This window comes from Cebus imitator, unplaced genomic scaffold, assembly GCF_001604975.1.
Source record: "Cebus imitator isolate Cc_AM_T3 unplaced genomic scaffold, Cebus_imitator-1.0 Scaffold3, whole genome shotgun sequence".
Taxonomy (NCBI): domain Eukaryota; kingdom Metazoa; phylum Chordata; class Mammalia; order Primates; family Cebidae; genus Cebus; species Cebus imitator.
Genome location: NW_016107318.1, coordinates 14,587,417 through 14,613,291, shown reverse-complemented (window position 1 = coordinate 14,613,291; position 25,875 = coordinate 14,587,417). Strand labels below are relative to the sequence as shown.

At 40.1% G+C, this 25,875-nt stretch overlaps 1 protein-coding gene across 3 annotated transcripts in view; it reads left to right on the top strand.

The window, feature by feature from the left end:
• Positions 1–25,875, top strand: part of IL12RB2 (interleukin 12 receptor subunit beta 2) — an 88,888-nt gene that overhangs the window by 32,441 nt on the left and 30,572 nt on the right. For all 3 annotated transcript variants that reach the window (XM_037739930.1, XM_037739928.1, XM_017532331.2), the window contains one exon: positions 8,253–8,472. In XM_037739930.1, the coding sequence (XP_037595858.1) occupies positions 8,253–8,472 (220 nt within the window). The remainder of the gene's footprint in view (positions 1–8,252; positions 8,473–25,875) is intronic.

The window sequence follows — 25,875 nt, the reverse complement described above, 5'->3', positions numbered from 1 at the left end:
GTATGGGTGCATGTGAGGAGTGTGTGAATGTGTAAGTACGTATGTGTGTGTGTATGAATGGAGCAGGTGTCAGTGTGTGAGGGTGTTGGTGGAGACCTTTGCTTTGTTATGGTTTGTCACTCCTTTTCCCGTGCCATATTTTCTCCTCCAAGTACCATTTTCTCAAAAATATCTTGTCCTACTTTTTAAAATCATAGCGTTTTTTGTTGTTGCTTGTTTGAGATAGGTCTCTCAGGGTGAAGTGCAGTATCACAATCTCAACTCACTGCAGCCTTCACCTTCTGTGCTCAAATGATCCTCCCACCTCAGCCTCCTGAGTGGCTAGGACTACAGGCCTGCCTCACCATGCCCAGCTAATCTTTGTTTGTCACAGAGACAGGTTTCACCATGTTGCCCAGGCTGGTCATGAACTCCTGGGTTCAAGCAGTCTGCCCGCCTTAATTTCCCAAAATGCTGGGACTACAGGCGTGAGCCACCACACCTGGCCCATAGCTATTTTTAAGAGGACAAATAATTTCAATGTTCAAGCCAAAAAGTACAGCCTAATCTATGAAATGAAACAAAGACACCTGGGTATTATTAAAACCACAAATGCAATAAAAGTAAAAAATGTTGCTTGATCACAAACAGCCCCAGGATTAGACCCCTTTACAAAAGGGGGCTTTTAGCAATCCTCTCCCTCAAACTTCCTTTCTCCTCTCCTATACTGTGTTATACTGTGTACTTTGCTTTAATTAAGCATCTCAGTCCATGATTCCAATATACTTCTTTTCTAATTAAAACAGCATGTGTCTTCTAAGAAAACCACCTTTCCTATGTATATGAAAAAGATATGAGAACCAAGTAAAAGCCACATTAGCCTTTCTATAGTTTATTTAGTGTCCTCTCATTATCTTGATCATAGCAAATCACAAACTTTCTGAAATTTGTTTGAGGCCATGAGTCTGGAAGAGAAATACTCATGTTAAGCTCATTCATTCATTCAAACAAATATATGAAAGCTCCTGCGTAGCTGGGATATGAAAGTGAACAAGACAAATCCAGTCCTCATGTCCTGGAGCTCACAGTCCAGCAAGAGGACAGGAGTAGGAGCAGGATGCTGAGGACACTGGGGTATTAGGGGGCAGTTCCAGGTTCAGCCGAAGGGATGATGGTTGGCCTCGCCCAGTGGAGTGGGGGAGTGGTGAGCAATCAGAGAGGGCCCCCTCTATGGATTTGACATGGAAAGGATTACTTTAGCGAAGCACTGTTCCATGGAAATAGAAGCAAGCCACAAATGTGAGCCACATGCATGATTAAAAATTTTTATATAGACAAATTTTAAAATGTAAAAAGAAACAGGTGAAATTAATTTTAATAATTTTTTTTTTGAGATGGAGTCTCCCTCTGTTGCCCAGGCTGCAGTGCAGTGGTGCGATCTCAGCTCACTGCAACCTCCGCCTCCTAAGTTCTAGTGATTCAGGGGCCTCAGCCTCCCACGTTACTAGGATTACAGGCAGGCACCACCACGCCTGGCTAATTTTTGTATTTTTAGTAAAGACAAGATTTTGCCTTTGTTGGCCAGGCTGGTCTCAAACTCCAGGCTTCAAGTGATCCACCCGCCTTGGACTCCCAAAGTGCTGGGATTACAGGCATGAGCCATGGCTCTCTGTCTAATAATACATTTTATCTAACCCAGTAGATCCAAAATATTGTAATTTCACCATGTAATCAATTTTTTAAATTATTTAGATATTGTATAACCTTTTTATTCTGCTAAATCTTCAAAAACTGGTGTGTCTACTCAGTGCCAGTAAGGGCACATTGATTATGAGTTCAGCCTCCAGACAGTAGCACATCTTGGTTTGGACTAGCCATGTTTCAAGAGCTCCATGGCTTCCTGCAGCTAGGGGCTCCCTCCCACATTCAACAGTGCAGCTCCTGTGTTTTGAAAGCAATACAGAGAGAGTTAAGAAATCTCAGGCCAAGCCTAGTGGCTCGTGCCTGTAATCTCAGCACTTTGGGAGGCTGAGGTGGGTGGATCACCTAAAGTCAGGAGTTCAAGACCAGCCTGGCCAACATGGTGAAACCCTGTCTCTACTAAAAATACAAAAAAATTAGCTGGGCATGGTGGCATATGCCTGTAAATCCAGCTACTCAGGAGGCTGAGGCAGGAGAATTGCTTGAACCTGGGAAGTGGAGGTTGTAGTGAGCCGAGATTGCGCCACTGCACTCCAGCCTGGACAACAGTGTGAGACTCCATTTCCAAAAAAAAAAAAAGAAAGAAAGAAAACTCTTGGTTTCAAAAGTGAGGAAAAGATTTGATGTTTTTTATTTATGATACAAGGTAATTCATTTTGACAAACAGCTACCCTCAAATCACAGACGATAGAAAGAGATGAGAGCAAGCCCTGTAAACCAATTTACGGCACAGCCTCAGAGAGACTGTTGTGAAAGGAACAGCATATTCAGTGCATTTGGTTTCTCTCTTTTTCCTTGCATTTCTCTTTGATAGAAAGAATATTCCGGCCAGGCGCAGTGGCTCAAGCCTGTAATCCCAGCACTTTGGGAGGCCGAGGTGGGTGGATCACGAGGTCAAGAGATCGAGACCATCCTGGTCAACATGGTGAAACCCCGTCTCTATTAAAAATACAAAAAATTAGCTGGGCATGGTGGTGCGTGCCTGTAATCCCAGCTACTCAGGAGGCTGAGGCAGGAGAATTGCCTGAACCCAGGAGGCGGAGGTTGCGGTGAGCCGAGATCGCGCCATTGCACTCCAGCCTGGGTAACAAGAGCGAAACTCTTATCTCAAAAAAAAAAAAAAAAAAAAAAAAAAAAATATTAACTCAAAAAAAAAAAAAAAAAAAAAAAAAGAATATTCCAACCTATATCACATTGCACCAAAGTGATACATTCTTTGGCCTCCTCAAATGAAAAAACTTGTTAAAAGTGGAAAGTATTATTTGGGACCTGATTTATATTGATGTAGGACCAAGGTCTATTGCAAATCTGTAGTGAGGATTAGCTGCCAGGAGCTTGGGGCATTTATAAAATTGTAGGAGCTATCCAATCCCAGAATCAATATTTAAATACAAAAGCAGCAGATGGTACAATTTAGATTGTTTTGTTGTAATATTCAACTCTATCTCCCCCTTCCCAATCCTGGCCCATCACAGGCTGGCACAGCTTTGCCAAAGATATTTTCGGAAAGAAAGGGCTGCTTTTCCTTGCTTCCTAGTCACATGTTATACCAGCTGAAAGTAGGGAATTTGGGTTGGATAGCAGAATGCGGCCAGTGCAAACAATAAGAGAGTAGGTAGCCAAGAATCAACAGGAGATAGAAAGCAGAGATGGGAAGGGCATTTTAAAGTTTTGCTTTCATAACAGTTTCTCTTATTTTTCTGTTTTTCCAGCTGCCAAACAAAATAGAAGTCATTATGCCAGGGTCGCCATGGAGAGGTTTGACTCTCAATTAAATCAGTTCAGTATAGCAGAACACTGGGGAGTATCTAGGAAGTGCTAGCATGCTGCAGCAGTTAAAACCTCACCTCTTGGTAGAGCTGCGCCACCTGGGTTCAAGTTCCAGCTTCACTACTTATTGGCCGGGTGTCCTTGGGCAAAGTACTTACACTCTCTGTTCCTTATTTTACTCATGAGTAAAGTGCAGATCACATGAAGCTGTTGTCAAGATTAATGAGATCGTTGTGAAAAGTGTGATCAGTTATTGTTATGAGGCAAACATTGCGCATGACATTGAGGGTGCTAGTGGGAAAATAGATCCTGAGACAGACAATTTCTATGCAGTGTTTTTTAAAATGTCCAGGTGAGAGTTGTCTTTTTTTTTTTTTTTGAGACAGGGTCTCACTCTGTCACCCAGGTTGGAATGCAGTGGTGCCATCTCAGCTCTCTGCAACCTCTGCCTCCTGGGTTCAAGCAATTCTTCCACCTCAGCCTCCTGAGTAGCTGTGATTATAGGCATGCACCATGATGCCCAGCTAATTTTTGTATTTTTGGTAGAAAGGGCGTTTCACCATGTTGGCCAGGCTGGTCTCGAACTCCTTACTTCAAGTGATTCACCCACCTTGGCCTCCTAAAGTGCTGGGACTACAGGCATGAACCACTGTGCATGGCTCAGGGTTGTCTTTTGAATCACTTCTTCATTTTGGACTGGAGTTACAGAAGGCAGTCATGAGTTCTAAAATCAAGATGCCCACAAAAAAACTCACATTACATGTATTTTGTAACCAACTGAATGGCATTGGTGAGACTTCTGTATAGAACTGGAGAATAAGCCGAGTCAAGATAACCTAGCTCTTCATAGACTGGTAGAAGAGTAATGTAAGTATATTAGCAAAAGTGCCAGTCATGATGATTTCTATATTACTTTAGAGTAACTGAGAGAAGGGGAGTCACCAAGAGTCTTAACATGTGCCAAGCACTCTTTAAATCTGCTTTAAAGAAGTTTACCTCCCTTAACTCATTGAAGGCTCCAATAAGCCTACATTTTATAGATAAGGGCACTGAGGCTCAAAAAGGGAAAATAATTTGCCCAAGGTCATACAGCTGCCACGTGGTACAGCAAGAAAGCAAAAGATCCGTTCTAATAAGAAAAAATCAAAGTCAGCAGTATTCCAAAGCCAAAATCAAAAGAAAGAGAAGCTGTGGTTAATAGTGTTCAGATTCCCCCAGCTTTCTAAGGTCAAAATTATAGGCCCTCTTCTTTGATACAGGCTAAGCGCTGACAGTTTTTTTCTTGATTATTTGCATCAGAGGAAGTTCAGAAGTCGAACATTGCTTTATGACAAATTCAGTATTTTTTTTAAATCTTAAGAAGAAATGATTTATCAATTCATGGAGACACCCCTCCTCCAATAGATCTTTAATTAAAAATAAAAACAGATGCATTGCATTCTGAAATGTACCGGATTTTGTCCTGTCATGGATTAGATTTACCATGTTTTTTAATGCTGAAAGCTTTCTCAGGCAGCAGAACTCTTACAGTAGGTTTACTGAGAGAGCTGTTCACTCCTCAGTTCTCAAAGCCAAATCCGAAAGGCTTTCCATAAGAAGTTTAAATCTTTTCCCACAGGGCAGAGCAGAAAGAAAACTGAAGGAGGGAGGCAATGGGACGGTGGTTCCTTTATAGCATACTCTTACCAATGGGAGAAGGTGACAATGACAGTAGCAACACTGGCCTGAGACCCATTCTCGGCACTGCCAGAGAAGGTACAAGACGTTGCAGGTCTTGCCTTGGAGACACTCCCAGGGATACCAGACACGTTCCGGATAGCACGCACTTCTCTCACATCCACCAGAGGGCACTCTAAAATCTCACAGGACATTTCTGTGGGGACTATTTGAAACAGTTCCTTAACTTCCCCAAGCTTCAACATCCTCATCAGAATGGAGAGTTATAAGAGCTAAATGGGACATTAAACATAAAGCTCCTGGCTCACGGTATGGCCCAATAAATGTTGGTCTCTCCTTTATCATTCACTCAAACCAACAGCACCAGCATACAAATAAGTTGGTCTGGGAAGAGTCGGCAGGCTCCTCCCATCTGCAGTTCTGAGCTCACAGTTTGTCTCCCGTGAGTCAGAACCTGCTAGTTCTAGAAAAAAAGGGATTCTCAGTCTCCACCCTCCCCAAACTGATGAACTCATGCTGGCTGTTGGTGCTACATGTCAGAATGTATCAAACCTCACAAGTAGAGAAGTTGCTTTGCAATGTGTGGCTGGAAGGGTGGCTGGGGATTTCAACTATCAAATGCACCTGCCCACACCTACCAGTTCACTGTCTCAGGCTTGTCTATATAGGTAGTAGCATGTCATAACAGAGGGAACACAGGCCTAGAAGTCGAGAACTCTGGATTCTGTGCCTCCCTTCTTCATCTGTCCATGGCCTTGAACAAGTCACTTCATGTCCCCCGTTTTCCTACTTATAAAATGAATCATTGAATTAATTGTTAATCTGTAGATACTTCCAGTTTGGTGGTTTCTTGGTGATATTCCCTTCCATCAGGGCAAGGCATATTCCAGGAGTGATGGACTACATACACCATTTGCAAACTTTATGTTGCTTTAAAAAAAAAAAAAAACCCTAAACTGATTATACTGTTTTCAGTTGCCTCAGGAGACTAAGCAGCTAAATATCTGTTTTCCTATTGGCTCATTGAAGTTTTTGTCCCATGGACCCTGTTGGACCAGTTAGGGTTGTTTTTCAATTTGGTTAAGGAGACCAATTACCTAAGAAAGGATAATCCTTATTCCAGAAATTGAGTTCTACATTTTATATCAGCCTAGCTCATAGGATACCATGTTTACTTCTCCAACTACTTCCATCCCATTCCCACCTTTTCACTGATATTTTCAACTCTAAAGTACGAGATGCAAAGGGGAAAATGTAAGAGTCTCGTTCCATGCCCTCTTGAAATCTGCATGATCCTTCAGAGCCACACCCCTGTTTACTAGCTTGCTGTGATCAGCTAGATTTTCACAGCAGTCACTACGCACAGTCACTGGATCCAAGATAACATTTCACCCCTTCCTTCAGCACTTTACTATTGTATTAAATGAGATTTCTGGGAGGTCTATGAAGGACAGTGAGAGCGAGGTGATAAAGACTGCTTTGCAATGTTGGAGTGGGACTGAAGCCTCTTGGGTCCTTGGCCAGAAAGAAGACTTTTGTGAGCTCAGTTAACTCTTGGGAAGTGCTTTAGAGCTGGAAAAATTGGGGGGCGGGTGGAGTAACAGTCCTATCTCTGGACTTGCAGAAGAGACAGATAGGGAAGGATGGAGTGAGAGATAGCTGAGGGGATGGCCTTCCTTCACCAGAATCTGCTTTAATGTGTTGTTTTTCTCCTCTGACAAAGGGCATATTTAATAATAATAGTTTAGAACATCCTACTCTAAAAAGCACTTGCTTATTCTAATCCATACAACAGGCCTATGAGATCAGCTGTGACAGATGTTTGAAAAGCTGACTTTAGACAAGGACAGAACGCCCACACAAAGGCCCACGGCAATGTGGCATCCTCCTGGGGCACTGACCATAGTTTAAGATCTAGTTTTGGGCCTTTTGGATCCAGAAGAGTCACTGGAATGGACCTGCATTAACCAAGCTTCCAGAAATGGAAATATAAAAAACTAGATGCTCTTGGATTAATTTCAGCAAAAAATGCAGCTGTAGGGCCAACCAGAAAGCTTGAGTCAGCAGATCGGAACCTTCTCTCCCAGTATGCTAATTGTTTCAGAAGCCAAATTATAATCAGAAGGCCAATTTATTCACTTAAAGTGAAAAATACAAATTATAAGTGAACCAGATGTTCACGTTAGCCCAGCCTTTCCTGAAAGATAAATGACATAGGAAACCAAATTACTAGAAGAGTTCTCGGTGAGCAAGGGCATTTGCTGACTACAGGGTGTCTTTCAGCAAAGGCAGCTGGAGGCCCCCACTCATGGAAGGGACAGCCTTGCCAAGAAAACTGTAGCTCTTAAGTCTGGTGAGCAAGCCTTCCTCTCCTTGCATTAGGCATGGATGGGCACTACCAGTGCTAGACTTGGCAACTCTTCGTATTCTATGCTTCTGTTTCCCATGGTCCTTGTCAAAACAGGGTTATAATACAAATAATTAGTTCTCTGCTTACTTTCTGGGATTGCTCCCAAATGATCTCAATTGAAATTTTTGCATTTCCAAAAGCTGTTAGTCACACGTTTATGAACAGTGTCTCAGTTTCCCAGTACAGATGGCTAATTCAATTCAGTAAGTGAAGATTTTACTAGTTTAGCTCTTGAAAATCTTCTGTTTAATGTCTTGAGCAGCAGTGCACTTTCTATAGGAAAGGTTATTTGTGCGCGTGTGATCTACAAGTTTAGAAATAGAGGCTCGGGGGTTGAGTGCCTTGCCCTTGGACTGTGTTATCAGTAGAGCTGGAACTCAAACCCAGATCTTCTGAGTTCAGATTCTACACTGGTTCCATTGGAGGTGACCAAGCTGTCTACTATTAGTAAGTTTAATTTTAAAGCAAAAAAAGGAAAATCAATGTGTTCTTAAGAATTATCTTTAAAAAACATTAACTGATTTTTTTATTTCCTAAATGGCAGGGAGGGAAAGGTGGGTGTTGCATAAACGTGTGTAGCAGGGCACTTGAGATGATATGAATAAAAAGGTCACTCAGTGTAGCTGCCTGCTACATCTGGACCCATGAGGTCCAGGCACAGAGTATCAGTGATCTTGTCTGGGAGTAGACAGTGAATAAATGTGTCTTGTTACAGAATCTGAGCATCTCAGAGGCAAGAGGAAAAATTCACCACTATGAGGTGACCTTGCAGGAGCTGACAGGAGGGAAAGCCGTAACACAGAACATCACAGGACACACCTCCTGGTCCACAGTCATTCCTAGAACCGGAAGTTGGACTGTGGCTGTGTCTGCAGCAAATTCAAAAGGCAGTTCTCTGCCCACTCGTATTAACATAACAAACCTATGTGGGGCAGGTAAGTTCTAATTCTTCCTTGACATTGTCTGTGGGAAACTGTGCCTTACTCCTCTCTTAAGTTCTACAGGCCCAGCCCAGGGCCAAAAATGAGTAGCTAGGAGTTCAGGCTTTGGAGTCAAAAGCTTTCAGAGGCTTTTTTTTTTTCCCCAGTCAGCCTATGAGTAGCCTTGGACAAGTGAATGAACACCTCTGAGCTTCAGTGACTCCTCTCTAAAATAGAAATTATATTACCTGTCTCGTAGATTCATTTTGAAACTAAATATTAATCCATAGCAGGTATTTAATACATTGTAGTTAAGGAAATACTAGTTACATTAAATGGAACACCAATACCTGACCAGCTTTTATAGAAGCAGGAGTAATACATGTTAAGTTTTAGAAAACATTTTACACCTACAGTCAAAACATTTTAAAACCAAAGCTGGGCATGGTGGTGTGTACCTATAGTCCCAGCTACTCAGGAGCATGAGTGGGGAGGGTTGCTTAAGCCCAGGAGTTCCATGCCAGTCTGGGCCTCACAGTGAGACCCTCCCCACTTCATGAAAAACAAATAAATAAATATAACCAATAATATTGAAATTCTGACTCTAAACTCTAGTAAAATTTTGTTTAACCATCGCCCTTTATTGCGCAAGTTTAGACATGTATCCAATTACCTTTATCAAAAAATTCCCAACGAGATATAGTCTCACATTTTATAGTCATATTCTCTGAAAATTAACTTCTCAGGATAAAAGCTCATGATTAGACAAGAAAATTGATATTAATCCTATTTATCAAGATCTGTATTATGAAAGAATTCCATATCAAGTTCATTGGCCTAAATTCAAAAAATGCCTAATAGACTAAAACTCTGTAATTAGATCCTTCCATAAAATTCAGTATAATGATTTATCTACCAGTGGGTTTAGTAATCTTCATTTTGAAAAAGTCTCTACCAAAATACTATTACTTAATATACACTGTTAAATCTTAGTTATATATCTTTTCAGTCATATATCTGTACACATAGAGATAAAGTAGTAGATAAAATACTTAGAAGAAAATACAGGTAAATATTAATGTGTGTGTGTGTGTGTATATATATATATATATACACACATATATATATACACAAGTAAACAGTATACATATTATATACATATAACCTTGGGTTGATGTATGAGTTAGGAATTTCTCTTGGAATTAGGGTTGTTCTTACCAAAGGCCTGACTATAGGAGCTTATTTATTTTCTCAAAAAAAGAGAAGTCCAGAGGTAGACAGCATAGGGCTGGTGTGACAGTGCCATGACGCCATCGGGACTCTAGGCTCCTTTCTGTTCCCTCTGCCAAGTCTGGCTTTCATCCTCATGATGGAAATGGTCCAAGATGGCTGCCAAGGCTCTAGCTATTTCCTTCTAGACAGCAGAAAAGGAAAAGAAGGGCTCAGCCCTTACTCTTAAGGAGCTTCATCCCAGGTCTCACAACAACACTTGCATTCATCAGCCTACTGGTAACCTGATCACGCCCAGCTGCAAAAGAGGCTCAAAAATATACTAAGGCAGCAATGCTCCCTTGCTAAAAGTGAGGAGGAGAAGGTGTTTGTAGGCAACTGGTAATCTCTGTCTCATGTATGGAAGACACCTAAAGCAGGAACCTTGAAGGAAAAAAAAGTACTAGCTAAAGAGAAAAACACTTCAACTTCATGCATAGTAAAATAGATTTTTTAAAAGACATCATAAATAAAGCTTTAAAATACAAATGTATTTTAAATGTAAAAATACAAATAGCAATGTAAAATACAAATAGCAATGTAAAAAAAAATCACATTTTTAGCAGAGGGAGGGTTGATTTCTATATATCTATATATTTATGTATATTTCTATTTATATAACTTTTTCAAATATATGAGACTAGGGAATATGAACAGGCAACTCAAAAAAAAGTATAAAAGGAGCAATAAAGATATGAAAATGTTTACCAGCAATCAATGAGATACAAATTTTGAGAAAACCTGAGAAACCAAATCAGAGAGAAACAGTAGGTAGAATGAGCGTACCCTATGTTGGTGAGGGTGTGGGAAAATGGTACTCTGTACATTGCTAGTGAGTGTGTAAACTGGTACAACTTACTGGAGAGCTACTTGGCAATATGTAACAAACTTTAAATGTAAACTAATATCCTTCACTTTTTTTTGGGGTGGGGTGATGGAGTCTCGCTCTGTCACCCAGGCTGGAGTGCAGTGGCACGATCTCGACTAACTGCAACCTCCTGCCTCCCGGGTTCAAGCAATTCCCCTGTCTCAGCCTCCCGAGTAGGTGGGATTACAAGGGTGCCTGCCACCATGCCAGGCTAATTTTTATATTTTTTATAGAGACGGGGTTTCACTATATTGATCAGGCTGTTCTCGAACTCCTGACCTGATCTGCCGGCCTTAGCCTCCCAAAGTTCTGGGATTACAGGCATGAGCCACCACACCTGGCCAACTTCTATCTTTTGACTAGGAAATTTTAGCCTTAGAAATGTATACTCAGCATAGCATAGGATAAGTGCTTAAAAATATAAGTACAAAGATATCTGTTGAAAATTTGTTTGAAATCGAGAAACATCATAAACAACCTAAGTGTATAATAGTAAAGAATGGACTGATTAAACTCATCATGACCCTCACCTGCCTTAATTTTATACCAACAATAAAGGGATGTTGTAGCTATGTTTTTATTCACATGGACAAATATACATTACAAGTGAAAAGGTAAGATTTTAAAAGTGTATATGAGATGATGCCATTTTAAATATATATTTACACCCAGTGCAGTGGCTCACAGCTCTAATCCCAGCACTTTGGGAGGCCAAGTTGAGAGGATTGCTTGAGCCTAGAATTTTCAGACCAGCCTGGCCAACATATGGAAAAAGATACAAAAAAATAAAAAGATTAGGGCCAGGCGCAGTGGCTTATGCCTGTAATCCCAGCACTTTGGGAGGCTGAGGCAGGCAGATCACCTGAGGTTGGGAGTTTGAGACCAGCCTAACCAACATGGGAGAAACCGCATCTCTAACTAAAAATACAGTATTAGCCAGGCGTAGTGACACATGCCTGTAATTCCAGCTACTCTGAAGGCTGAGACAGGAGAATCACTTGAACCCAGGAGGCGGAGGTTGTGGTGAGCTGAGATTGTGTCACTGCACTTCAGCCTGGGCAACAAAAGGGAAATTCCATCTCAAAAAATAAAAAAAAAAAAAAAAAGAAGAAGAAAAAGATTAGTCAAGTGTGGTGGCTCACACCTGTGGTCCCAGCTACTTGGGATGATGAAGTGGAGGGATTTCTTGAGGCCGGGAGGTTGAGATTGCAGTGAGCTATGATCGTGCCCGGCACTCCAGCCTAGGTGACAAAGTGAGACTCTATCTAAAAATAAATAAATGCATAAACATTTACATGAGCACATATTTTTTGAAGGGTTAAAAAGAAAGTCTAGTTGAATATAGATGGAAATGTTAACAGAAATCATCTCTACATCTGGAATTACAAGTTATTTTTCTTCCCTTTTGCGTTTTATATTTAAAAATTTGTTCTTCAGTGGCTAAGTACTGCATATGTAATTTTTAAAGTGAATTCTGTGGTTCTATTCTGCTGTTTTTAAAATGCAATATATCAAAATGACTTGTTTCTTCAAACGTCACTGTAGATGGGTCTTGAGGTTTTAAACCTCATGCATGCTCTGGTCCCATTCCAGGTTCCTTAGTTAGATTTGGTAACAGCTTCTCAAATGCCACAATCATCATGCTAGAGTTCACTTCTACTTTGTTATGTTTGAGCATCTACTATAGACAATTGGAATCCGCCCGTAGGTTAAAGATACAGTTGAGGTCCTCAGCTTATATTTAGTAAAGAGGGAGGGTCAGACATATAAACAAGTGCAGTACAGTAGAATAAGCGTGAGGTTAGAGGTATGCATGGGGGCTCTAAGAATAGAGAAGAGCCAAAACATGCACTTGGAGAGGAGGCCAGGAGGGGTGGCGGCATGCTTACCAAGTATGGAGAGAGAAAGTGGTGCTAGCCAGGTGAAGGAGAGCAGGTGTGCAGGCGCGAGGATTTGTTTTAAAGTGAGAGTTGAGCAGGCACAAGACTTGAAAAGAAGAACTAGGGATGAGGAAGAAGTTGAAGACAAAGGAGATGGGGAGATAAATAAAGTCCCTGGGGAGATGGGAGATGATGAGGAGCCAGTGACCCAGAGCAGCAAGAGGAAGGCTTCATCCTCTGAGAGTGGACAGAGGACCATTGGTCATGGAATGATAAGAATGGGGTTGATGCACAGATCGTGTACTTCAGAGCAAGACATTATCTCAAAAAAAAAAAAAAAGGCCGGGGCCGAGCATGGTGGCTCATGCCTGTAATCCCAGCACTTTGAAAGGCTGAGCGGGCAGGTCACTTGAGGCCATGAGTTCAAAACCAGCCTGGCCAGCACAGTGAAACCCCATCTCTAGCAAAAAATACAAAAATTAGGGAAGCATGGTGGCGTGTGCCTGTAGTCTCAGCTACACAAGAGGCTGAGGCAGGAGAATCTCTTGAACCTGGGAGGCGAAGGTTGCAGTGAGCCAAGATCATACGGCATTCCAGCCTGGGCAACGGAGTGAGAGACCCTGTCTCAAAAAAAAAAGAAAGAAAAAGAAAAAAAAAGAAATGTATGCTAGACCTACCAATCAACAAGTAAAATGTATTAAATATTTCAAAGACCCAGCTCTTTTACTCAAGAGCTCTTGAAACTACAGGAAGAGTCAGAAGCCAATACAGTCATAAACACAGGCTCACAGAGATGGCAGAGACTGGGGCCCTAGTAGGTGAAGTAACTGAGCCAAGATCATACATCCAATAGTAGCAGAGCTACATGGAAAACCAGACCAGCCTTGGGTGAGGACTTTTTCCAAATTCCTTATGAACTTTATAACTTCATACAGAAGCTCTCAGTGAAAATGGAGATGGGAAATGGAATGATTGAGGCTGAAGGAATAATTTTGAAAGATGACAGGAAGAAGGTGAGTTGTTAGCAGATTTTTGAAGGAGAGAACATGCCCCAGCAAACATCATGAAAGAGGAAATTCTAGGCTGGTTCCTGGCAAGTGTGGTGACTCAGAGACCAACAAACCCTCGGCAATGCCAAGTTGATTTGTTTAGCTAATTCCAGAGAAAGCAGTGGTTAGAAAGGCTCTTTGGCTATTTTACCTCAATACGTGGCAAAGCATCTTGCAAACCATAGTGTTCAATAAATACTTGCTGAATTAGTAAATTTTATTCTCAAAAAAAAACCCAAAAAACAAAAAGCCCATAGCATAACCAGGACATCAAATACCAAGGCAAGTGAAGACAAGGAACCGTTGCTGGGAATCCCAGTTCCTGACAAGATGGCCAGGACAGAGTCTACAGGCTCTACCACCAAACCTGGCCCTGAAGATGCTGCTGAGATAGGGTATGGATGGCTGAGTTCCCCCTGATGGGGAATAGTGACAAGGCCGGGAGGACCAAGGGAGCTTTCTACTTGTTTTTTATTATTTCCCTTGTTGTCCTGTTGTGATCACTGCCCAGGTATCTCCCTGATGGGGTAGGAAATTCTGGACAGTGGGCAGAGTCACTGTCAAGGAACCCCTGGAAGCTCACTGGGGAGGAGAGCCAGCAGCAGAGTGCCTGTGAGCTGGCTGGCCCTTCAGCATTTTTTCCTGCCACCCATCCCATGGGCCTGGCAGTTTCAAACAAGAATAATAGCCCAATTCCCTCATGAAAAGCAGACCCTACCATAGAGGTACTAGTTTGATTCTGGAGGTATGTGTATGCCTAAGGGGCGCCTGGGGACAGGAAGAGCTCAGGTTGTATCACTGCGGGATCTCTGACTGGAGCTTTCCAGCTGAAAAGCCCCTCCTACCTACCCTAAACATACCTGGAGGACCGTGAGCTACAGCTGAACTTAGACTCCTCTCCCCATAGAAAAAGAGAAGCCAAGGTTGCTGACCAATCAAAGAAAGTAAAACATGATCCCAAAAGAAAATATCAGGACAAATGTGAAGACCACAAGCCCTAGGAATGACAGGCAACAAACCAGTATCATAGGAAACAGAACTAATCCAACAGATAATACAAAAGATTAGAATAAATATTAAAAATGTCCTTAGAAAGATAAGAGAGAATACCAAAATATGAATCGGAAACAGGTAGTTATGAAGAAAACCCAAACAGAGTCAGATGGAATGTTTAGGGGCTTTTTATGTGAAATTAAACAGATTGCTTATTCACTCTTAAATATGCATGTTTTAGCCCAAGTGTGGTGACTCATGCCTGTAATTCTAGCACTCTGGAGGCCGAGATAGGCAGATCACTTGAGGCCAGGAGTTTGAGACCAACCTGGCCGACATGGCAAAATCCTGTCTCTACTAAAAAAAAAAAAAAAAAAATTAGCTCGGTGTAATGGTGCACGCCTATAATCCCAGCTACTTGGGAGGCTGAGGCACGAGAATGGTTTGAACCATGGAAGTGGAGGTTGCAGTGAGCCAAGATCATGCCACTTCACTCCAGCCTGTGTGACAGAGTGAGACACTGTCTCAAAAAACAAAGAAAAGGAAAAAAAGCATGTTTTATTAGAATAACCTCAAAGAGTCATTAAAGAAAATGACTTCAGTGTTTTATAGCAACAAATAATGGCAAAAAAATTTTTTTTTAAACCTTTGAAGTTTCTCATATACTTTGTCTATTTAGAAAACAAACACATTTAGTTGTTTCCATCTCTTAAACTCCAGTAGCACTACATTCTTCAAACATCATTTCATATTAGGTCTTAATGTACTTTGAACATTTTGCTAGAATAGTATTTTACTTTTGTCTGAGAGTGGTCAATTACATCTATCTTTTCCAGCATACAAACTTCAATATATTTAAAAGGATGCAAGAAAAGTTTATTGAAACAACTAACTCAGCCAGTGGGATGAATAGCAGAGAGGACTGATGTGAAGATTAAATTAGTGAGAGGAAGACTCGGGAGGGAATTCTTCCAGAACGTGTAAAAAAATGGGTAAAGGGATTGAAAGATGAGAAAAATTAAAACACGAAAAGAACAGAAATAGAAGTTACATCAACCATCTAAAAGGAATGAGAGAAGAGGAAAAAAATGGAAGGGAACAAATATTCGAAGACTGGTGATCAAGAATATTACAGAATGAAAGAAAGACATAAGATCTCAAGTGGAAAGGCCTGAGAGTGCTAAACTCAACAGCACTTTTCATTTTATCATAGTGTAAGGACCTTAAAGCCAAAGAAAAAAGTATAACAATATTTAGAGAGAAAAAAGCAAGTCACCTACGAAGGAATGAGAATCAAAAGGATACTAGATATGTCAATAACAAAACATATAAAAATGTAATAAAGTAACATCTTCAAATGGAAGAAAGAAAATAACTTTAAATCTGGAAGTGTTCATCCAGCTAAACTATCATTTACAAATGAGAGAGAACTGGCTGGGCACAGTGGCTGATACCTGTAATCCCAGCACTTTGGGAGGCCAAGGCAGGTGGATCACCTGAGGTCAGGAGTTCAAGACCAGCTTTCCCAACATGGTGAAGCCCCATCTCTACTAAAAATACAAATACTAGCCGAGTGTGGTGGCGTGGACCTAGCTACTTGGAGGCTGAGGCAGAGGTTGCAGTGAGCCGAGATTGTGGCACTATACTCGAGCCTGGACAACAAGAGTCAGACTCCATCTCAAAATAAATAAATTAATTAATCAATTAAAATGAAAGTTAAAAAAATTAAAATGAGAGAGAACTTAGGTAATAAATTCAGAGGAACAAGATGTAAGGAAACAATAAAGGTAAAGATAGAAATTAATAAAGTAGGCAATAGCAATATTTAAAATCCAATACAAATGATTGATAAAACCTAAAGTTCATTTGTTAAAAGCCTAATATAATAGATAAGCCTCTGATCAGCACAACTAGGATAAAAGAGAGAAAGAAGATGCAAATAAAACACCAAGCAAAATAAGAGAGAGGAATATTTTCTCCTAGTAAAAGCAAACTTTAGAACCTAGATGAAATAAACCTAAGGTTAAAAAATGTTTAAGCTAAAATTGACACAAAAAATATTTTTAAAACTTAAATAGGCCGGGCATGGTGGCTCATGCCTGTATTCCCAGCCCTTTGGGAGGCCCAGGTGGGTGGATCATGAGGTCAGGAGTTCAAGACCAGCCTGGCCAAGATGGTGAAACCCCATCTCTACTAAAAATACACAAATTAGCTGGACATAGTGGTGGGTGCCTGTAATCCCAGCTACTAGGGAGGCTAAGGCAGAGAATTGCTTGAACCCAGGAGCCAAGATGGCACCACTGCACTTCAGCCTGGGCGACAGAGAGAGACTTTGTCTAAAAAACAAACAAACAAACAAACAAAACCACTTAAATAATAACTATTAAAGAAGTTGAAATAAGAATTAAAAACTTAGACCAGGCGCAGTGGCTCATGCCCATAATCCCAGCACTTTAGGAGGCCAAAGCAGGCAGATCACTTGAGGTCAGGAGTTCCAGACCAGCCTGGCCAATATGGTGAAACCCTGTCTCTACAAAAATACAAAAAATTAGCCAGGCATGGTGGTGCATGCCTGTAGTCCCAATGACTCGGGAAGCTGAGGCCTGAGAATGGCTTGATTCCGGGAGGCAGAGATTACAGTGAGCCAAGATCGTGCCACTGAACTCCAGCCTGGGTAACACAGCAAGACTCTGCCTCAAAAAAGAAAAAAAATTAAAAAATAAAAAACTATTTCCATACAACCTGACCTCCAAAAAAGCCCCAGTTCCAAATTGTTTTACAACTGAACTCTGAATTCAATGTTAATTCAAGTTGCTATAAAAAATATAAATAAAGCTGTACAACCCATTTTCTAAAGCTAATTTAACTTTGATATTAAAACCAGATAAAGATAGTACAAGAAAAGTTATTGCTTAAATCACTTATGAACATTGACACATAACCTGAATGAACGAGAGATTCGAATTCAACACATGTATTAAAAATTAGTGGAGGTAGGCACAGTGGCTCATGCCTCCCAGCACTTCGGGAGGCTGAGATGGGTGGATCACTTGAGGTCAGGAGTTCAAGACCAGCCTGGCCAACATGGCAAAACCCTGTCTCTACTAAAAATACAAAAATTAGCCGGGCAGCATGGCACGTGCCTGCAGTCCCAGCTACTCGGGAGGCTGAGGCAGGAGAATCACTTGAACCTGGGAGGCGGCAGTTTCAGTGGGCTGAGATCACACCATTGCACACCAGCCTGGGCAACAGAGTGAGATTCTATCTCAAAAGAAAAAAAAAAAAAAATTAGTGGTGATACTTTCAGTTTCCAGCCTAGTATCTAAGGCACCTTGGAGGTCATCATTCTATCATAATAACAAGTAAAAACTCAACGAACGGGAAATCAACAATTTTTCTTTGACCTATGAGAAAAGTGAGGCTGTGTGGCAAGCCACTGCCCGGAAAATTGAAGGGTTAGACAGGCAAATGCAGAGAATCATAAATTACCATAGCAAAAATCCCCAAGCAGAAAACTTCATGGGAATCAGTGCTGAGGTAGGAAAACCTGAACTGTAACTCACAAACTGCTGGAGGCTCAGAACAGACACATCTGAGAGTTAAAATCTCCACTGGGGATCAGTCCTCACAGTTTTATGAGTTTCACCTTAAGGAACTTGAGCAGGGGCTGGGTGCGGTGGCTCACACCTGTAATCCCAACATTTTGGGAGGCCAAGGCAGGTGGATCACTAGAGGTCAGGAGTACAAAACCAGCCTGGCCAACATGGTGAAACCCCATCTCTAGTAAAAACACAAAAATTAGTCGGTGTGATGGTGCGTGCCTGTGATCTCAGCTACTTGGAAGGCTGAGGCAGGAAAATCACTTGAACCAAGGAGGCGGAGGTTGCAGTGAGCTGAGAGGACACAACTGCACTCTAGCAGGGGTGACAGAGTGAGACTGTCTCAAAACCAAAAAAGGGGGAGCTTCACCAGCTTCTCACAGTGAATATAAGAAAAATTCCCCATGTTTCTCTCAGGGGGAGGGAAAAAGGAACTGTTACAAAATGCATCAGAGTTGACCAAATGCAGTGGCTCACATCTGTAATCCCAGAACTTTGGGAGGCCAAGGTGGGCGGATCATTTGAGGTCAAGAGTTTGAGACCAGCCTGGCAAAACTCCATTTATACTGAAAACACAAAAATTAGCTGGGCGTGGTGGTGTGTACTTGTAATCCCAGCTACTCAGGAGGCTAAGGCAAGAAAATCACTTGAACCAGGGAGGCAGGGATTGCAGTGAACCAAGATCACACCACAGCACTTCAGCCTGGGCAAGACTCTTTCTAAAAAAAAAAACCAAAAACACCAGGGCATTCTGTTCTTAACAAGGTCTGCCCTCCAAAGAAACTGTTTTAACAGGGCTAAACTATTGGAGTTCTATCAGAGCCTCACCAACCTGATGAGAGGAATACATCCAATTCCATCCTGGTCTGGCCTTCTGTGTAGAGGGAGAGGAAATACCCAACCCAATCCTCTCTAGCCTTCTAGGTGGGAGAAAGAAAATACCCAACTCCAGCCCACTGTAGCCATCCTATCCCACTTAAGCGGGGTGGAAAAACTGATAAGCACTGTGAAGTTCCCAGTCCAGGGGCAAAGGCTCACCAAAAAAACTGGGATCTAATCATAAGGTTATAGAATGCTTTCTCTCTCCCCACACCTTTCTACCACATTACTAAAGCCCATTTACTGCAGATTCTTTTACTCAGCAAATTATATCCACCTTACAAGAAAAAATTGTAGGGCATACAAAAAGGCAAAAACAAACAACAACAAAACAACAGTTTGTTGAGACACAGCAAGCATCAGAACCACACTTGGATATGGCAGGGATGTTGGAATTATCAGATCAGGAATTTAAAACTACTATGATTAATATGCTAAGGGCTCTCAGAGATAAAGTAGAAAACATGCAAAAAACGAAGGGCAGGGTAACCAGAGAGATGATATTCCTAAGAAAGAAGCAAAAAAGAAATGTTAGAGATCAAAGACAGTGTAACAGAAATGAAGAATGTCTTTGATGGGTGATTCATGAAATAGACATATCTGGGGGAGGAGTTTTTGAGCTTGAAGATATGTCAATAGAAACTGCTAAAACTGAAAAGCAAAGAGAACAAAGACTGAAAAAACATAACAGCATATATGAAATCTGTGGGAAAACTGCAAAAGATGTAACATACACATAATGGAAATACCAGAAGATAATAAAAAAAAAAAAGAAAAGAAATATTTGAAACAATGATGAATAGAATTTCTCAAATTAATGTCAGACACCAAACCGCAGACCTAGGAAGCTTAAAGAACACCAAACAGGGTAAATGCCACCCTCCAGCCACAAAAAAAACTATACCTATGTACATCATTCAAACTGCAGAAAATCAAAATAAAGAAAAACTCTTCAAAGAAGCCACAGGAAAAAGAAAACTTATCTATATGAGAGCAAAGTTAAGAATGACATCTAACTTCTTCAAAGACACCATGCAGGCCAGGCACACTGGCTCACTCCTGTAATCCCAGCCCTTTGGGAGGCCAAGGCAGGTGGATTACCTGAGGTCAGGAATTCGAGACCATCCTGACCAACATGGTGAAACCCTCTCTCTAATAAAAGTACAAAAATTAGCTGGGCATGATGGCATGAGCCTTGTAATCCCAGCTACTTAGGGGGCTAAGGCCGGAGAATCACTTGAACCTGGAAGGCGGAGGTTGCAGGGAGCTGAAATTACACCACTGCACTCCAGCCTAGGCAACCAAGTTAGACTCTGTCTCAAAAAGAAACCATACAAGCAAGAAGACAGTAGAGTAAAATATTTAAGATATTGAGAGAAAAAAGCCCACCAACCTAGCAGTCTATACCCTGTGAAATTATCCTTCAAAAGTGAGGGAGAAATAAAGACTTTCTCAGACAAAAATTGAAGAAATTTGTTGCCAGCAGAACTGCCTAGTGAAAAATATGAAATGAAGCTTTTCAGAGAGAAGGAAAATGAGATAGGTCAGATATTTGCAACTACATAGAAAAAGGAAGAACATCAACAAAGAAATAAGTGAAGGTAAAATGCAAACTTTATTCTTATTCTTAATTAATCAAACAGGTGGCAGTTTATTCAAAACAATAATGATAACAATGTATTTGATTACATATGTTTGTGTATTATAAATGCCTATGTATGCTTATATATAAGTGAAATGAATGACAGCAATGAATCCCAGCAAGGGATAGGAGGGAGGAATTTGGATTCTTTTGCTATTTTAAGGTATTTCTGCTACCCATGAAGCAGTATGTTGTTATTTGAAAGGGGATTTGAATTAGTTGTAAATGTAGGTTGCAAACAGTAAAGAAAGCACTAAAAAAATTTTAAAAGGAATATAACTGACATACTAAAAAAATAGCAGAAAATGAAATAATATAAACTGATCCATTAAAATCACAAATGGCAGAAAAAGAATGAAAAACAAAACAAGGGACAAATGACAAAGGCAACAAATAGAAAACAGTAACACGTAGTACATATTACTTCAACTCCATCAAGTTTTTGTGAACATCATGGGACTAAAAACACCAATTACAAAACAAAGTCAAAGTGGATAAAAAATAAGACCCAATTATAGTTGTCTATCAAGAAACTCACTTTACCTGAAAAGACAAACATAGACTGAAAGTGAAGGGATGGGAAAATATATTTCATGCGATGGAAAGAAACAAACAAAACCAACTTTAAATATATAGACATATAGGCCAGCACAGTGGCTCACACCTATAATCCCAGCAATTTGGGAGGCTGAGGAGGGCGGATCACTTGAGGTCAGGAATTCAAGACCAGTCTGGTTAACACAGTGAAACTCTATCCCTCCTAAAAATACAAAAAATAGCTGGGCATGGTGGGGCACACCTATAATCTCAGCTACTTGGGAGGCTGAGGCAGGAGAATCGCTTGAACCTGAGAGGTGAAGGCTGCAGTGAGCCGAGATCGCGCTGCGGTACTCTAGCCGGCGAGACAGAGGGAGACTATGTCTCAAAAATAAATCAACAAATTAAAAAATAGACACATATAGAGCAAATATAAAGGAATAGAGAAAGATATGCCACGTTAACGTTAATCAAAAGGAAGCTGGAGTAGCTGTATTAATTTCAGACAGAACAGACTTCAAAGCAGAGAAAGTTATCAGTAGTAATGAAGAGCATTACATAATGATAATGGAATCTTACTCTCAAAGAAAACATAACAATCTTTAATGTGTATGGACCTAACAACAACAGTCAAAATGCATGAGTCAAAAGCAGGTAGAACTGCAAGGAGAAATAGATGAATCCACTATCACAGTCAGACTTCAAGACCACTGTGTCAGAAATGGACAGACCCCACAGACGGGACAAAGGCTGCAGACAGAAAATCATTAAAGACATAGTTGACATCAACTAAACATAATTGACATCTGTAGCCAACTTCATCTAACAACAGCATAATACACATTCTTCTCATGCTCACATGGAACCTTCACCAAGACAGACCATATTCTAGGCCATAAAATATGCCTTAACAAATTAAAAAAAATAGATATCATGCAAGTCTGCTCCCAGACCACAAGGGAAATAAACTGGAAATCAATACAGAAAGATAGCTGTAAAATCCCAAAATAGATATTAAACAACACACTTCTAAATAACACATCGGTCAAAGAATAGGTCTCAAGAAAAATTTTAAAATATTTTGAACTAAATGAAAATAAATATAAAACATCAGAATTTATGGAATGCAGCAAAATCAGTGCTTAGAGGAAAATTTATAACATTGAATGAATATATTAGAAAAAAAGAGAGGTCTAAAATCAATAATCTAAGCTTTCACCTTAGGAAACTANAAAAAAAAAAAAAAAAAAAAGGAATTGAACAACCCCAAAGTAAGCAAATAGTAATCATAATAAAAATTAGAGCAGAAATCAATGAAATTCAAAACTGGAATATAATTAATGAAACCAAAAGCTGATTCTCTAAAAAGATCAGTAAAATTGATAAAATTTCTAGCCAGGGGCCAGGCACCGTGGCTCATGCCTGTAATCCCAGCACTTTGGGAGGCTGAGGCAGGCGGGTCACGAGGTCAAGAGATCAAGACCATCCTGGCCAACATGGTGAAACCCTGTCTCTACTGAAAAAAAAAAAAAAATTAGCTGGACATGGTGGTGTGTGCCTGTAGTCCCAGGTATTCATGAGGCTGAGGCAGAAGAATCACTTGAACCCAGGAGGTAGAGGTTGCAGTGAGCCAAGATTGTGCCCCTGCACTCCAGCCTGGGCAACAGTGCAAAACTCCCCCCCAAAAAAAAAAAAAAAAAAAAATTCCAGCCAGGTTAACTAAAAACAAGAGAGAAAGAGGATGAGAATTACCAATATAATAAAAAGGGGCTATCATCACTGATCTCATGGACATCAAAAGAATAATAATCAAATACTATGAACAACTCTATACCCACAAATTTGATAATCTAGATGAAATGGACCAATTCATTGAAAGACACAATCTGCCAAAATTAACACAAAAAGAAATAGACAATTTGAATAGGTCTATATCTATTAACAAAATTGAATCAATAATAAATAACCTTCCAAAGCAGAAGGAACTAGCCTCAGATGAGTTCACTGGTGAAGTCTACCAAACATTTAAGGAAAAAAAAATCATACTAATTATCTACAATCTCTTCCAGAAGATAGAGCCAGAGAAAACACTTCCAAACTCATTCTATTAGGCCAGTATTACCCAAATACCAAAACTAAAAGTATTACAAGAAGAGAAAACTGCAGCCCAGTATCTCACATGAACATAGATACAAAAATCTTCAACAAAATATTAGCAAATCAAATCAAGCCATATATGAAAAAAAATTATACACCAAGATGTGGTGGGATTTATCCCAGGGATGCAAGGCTGGTTCAATATTTAAAAATCCATTAATGTGACTGCTCATGGTGGCTCATGCCTGTAATCCCAGCACCTTGGGGGGCTGAGGTGGGAGGATTGCTTGAGTCCAGGAGTTTGAAACCAGCCTGGGCAAAATAGCAAGACCTTGTCTCTATTTTTTTAATTTTAAAAAAAGAAGAAAAAAATCAATTAATGCAATTCATTATATCAACAGGCTAAAGAAGAAAATCAGATGATTATATCAATAGATACAGAAAAGGCATTTTACAAAATCTAACATGAATTCATGATTAAAAACTTTTGGCAAATTAGGAAGAGAAGGTAATTTCAACTACTTGATAAAAAAAAATCTGCAAAAATCCTGCAGCTAACATCATATTTATTGGTGAGAAACTGGAAGTTTTTCCACTAAGATAAGGAACAAACCAAAGATGTCTTCTCCCACCCACTGTATTGGTGAAACAATAGATAAATAAATCAACTATACAGAATAGATAATCCAGAAATAGGCCAACATAACTATATTCAAGTGATCTTTACAAACAAACAAAGGTAATACCATGGAGCAAAGACTGTCTTTTCAGCAAATGGTGCTGGAACAACTGGGCATTCATATGCAAAAATAAATGAATCATAAACCTTAACTCCTCACAATAAATTAACTCAAAGTGCATCACAGACTTAACTATAAAGTGAAAAACTATATAACTTTCAAAAGATAATATAGGAGAAAATGTAGATGACATTGGGTATGGCAATGACTTTTTAGATACAAGACCAAGGACACGATCTATGAAAGAAAGAATTGATAAGCTGAACTTCATTAGAATTTAAAATGTCTGCTCTGTGACAGACACTACTGAGAGAGTGAAAAGACACAGACTACAGAAAATATTTACAAAAGACATACTTGGTAAAGCACTGTTATCCCAAATATACAAAGAACAACTTAAAACTTAAGAAAATTGGACAACCAATCAAAAATGAGCAAAAGATGCAACTGACACCTCATCAAAGAAGATGGCAAATAAACACGTAAAATGATGATCAACATCATGTGTCATTAGACAATTGCAAATTAAAGCAACAATGAGATATCACTATACACCTACTAGAATGGCCAACATCTAAAACACTGACAACAGAAAATGCTGGCAAGGATGTAGAGTAACAGAAACCCTCATTCAATGCTAATGGGAATGCAAAATGAAACAGCCACTTTGGAGAAATTGGAAGTTTCTTACAAAACTAAACATACTCTTACCATATGATCTAGCAATCCCACCCCTTGGTATTTACCCAAATGAGCTCAAAACTTGTATCCACACAAAAACCTGCACGTGAATGTTTATGTGTTTTATCTACAATTGCCAAAACTTGGAGAAAAAAATACAAGATATTATTCAGTAGGTGCATAGATAAATAAGTGGTGGTCTTTCTAGATAATTAAATATTACTTGGTAGTAAAAACACATGAGTTCTCAAACGCTGAAAAGATATGAAGGGCCGATAGATGCATATTACTAAGTGAAAGAAACCAATCTGAAAAGGCTACATACTGTATAATTCCAGATATATTGACTTTGTGGAAAAGGCAAAACTATAGCTAGAAGAAAGGATTCAGTGGTTGCAAGCACTGGGGAACGGAGCAGTGAATAAATGAAGCACTGAGGACTTTTAGGGCAGTGAAACAACTCCGTATGATACTATAATAGTGAATGCGTGTTATTATACATTTGCCTAAACCACAAAATGTACAACACCAAGAATAGACCCTGATGTAAGATGGACTTTGGTGATAATGATGTGTCAGTGTAGGTTCATCGATTGTAACCAACGTTCCCCTTTGATACAGAATTTTGATATCAGGAGAAGCTATGCGCATGTAGGGACAGAAGTACATGCAATATATATATATCTTTGCTCAATTTTGTTGAGAACCTAAAACCGTTTCTGCTACTAAAAAAAAAGTTTGTTTTGGAAAGTCTCAGCCAAAAAAGAAAACTACAGAATGATCAAGTAGGGTTGATTCCAAGAACACAAGGATGGGTCAATATCAGAAAAATGTAACCATGTAATTTATCACATTAGAACTGAAAGAGAAAGAAAAAATGATATGTTTTTACCAGATGTAAAAAAATAAAAATTTAGTTTAAAAAAGCTTTAATAAATAAATGTATTTCATAAAAATAAAAACTTTGGGGGCCGGGTGCGGTGGCTCAAGTCTGTAATCCCAGCACTTTGGGAGGCCGAGGTGGGTGGATCACGAGGTCAAGAGATCGAGACCATCCTGGTCAACACGGCGAAACCCCGACTCTACTAAAAATACAAAAAATTAGCTGGGCATGGTGGCGCATGCCTGTAATCCCAGCTACTCAGGAGGCTGAGGCAGGAGAATTGCCTGAACCCAGGAGGCGG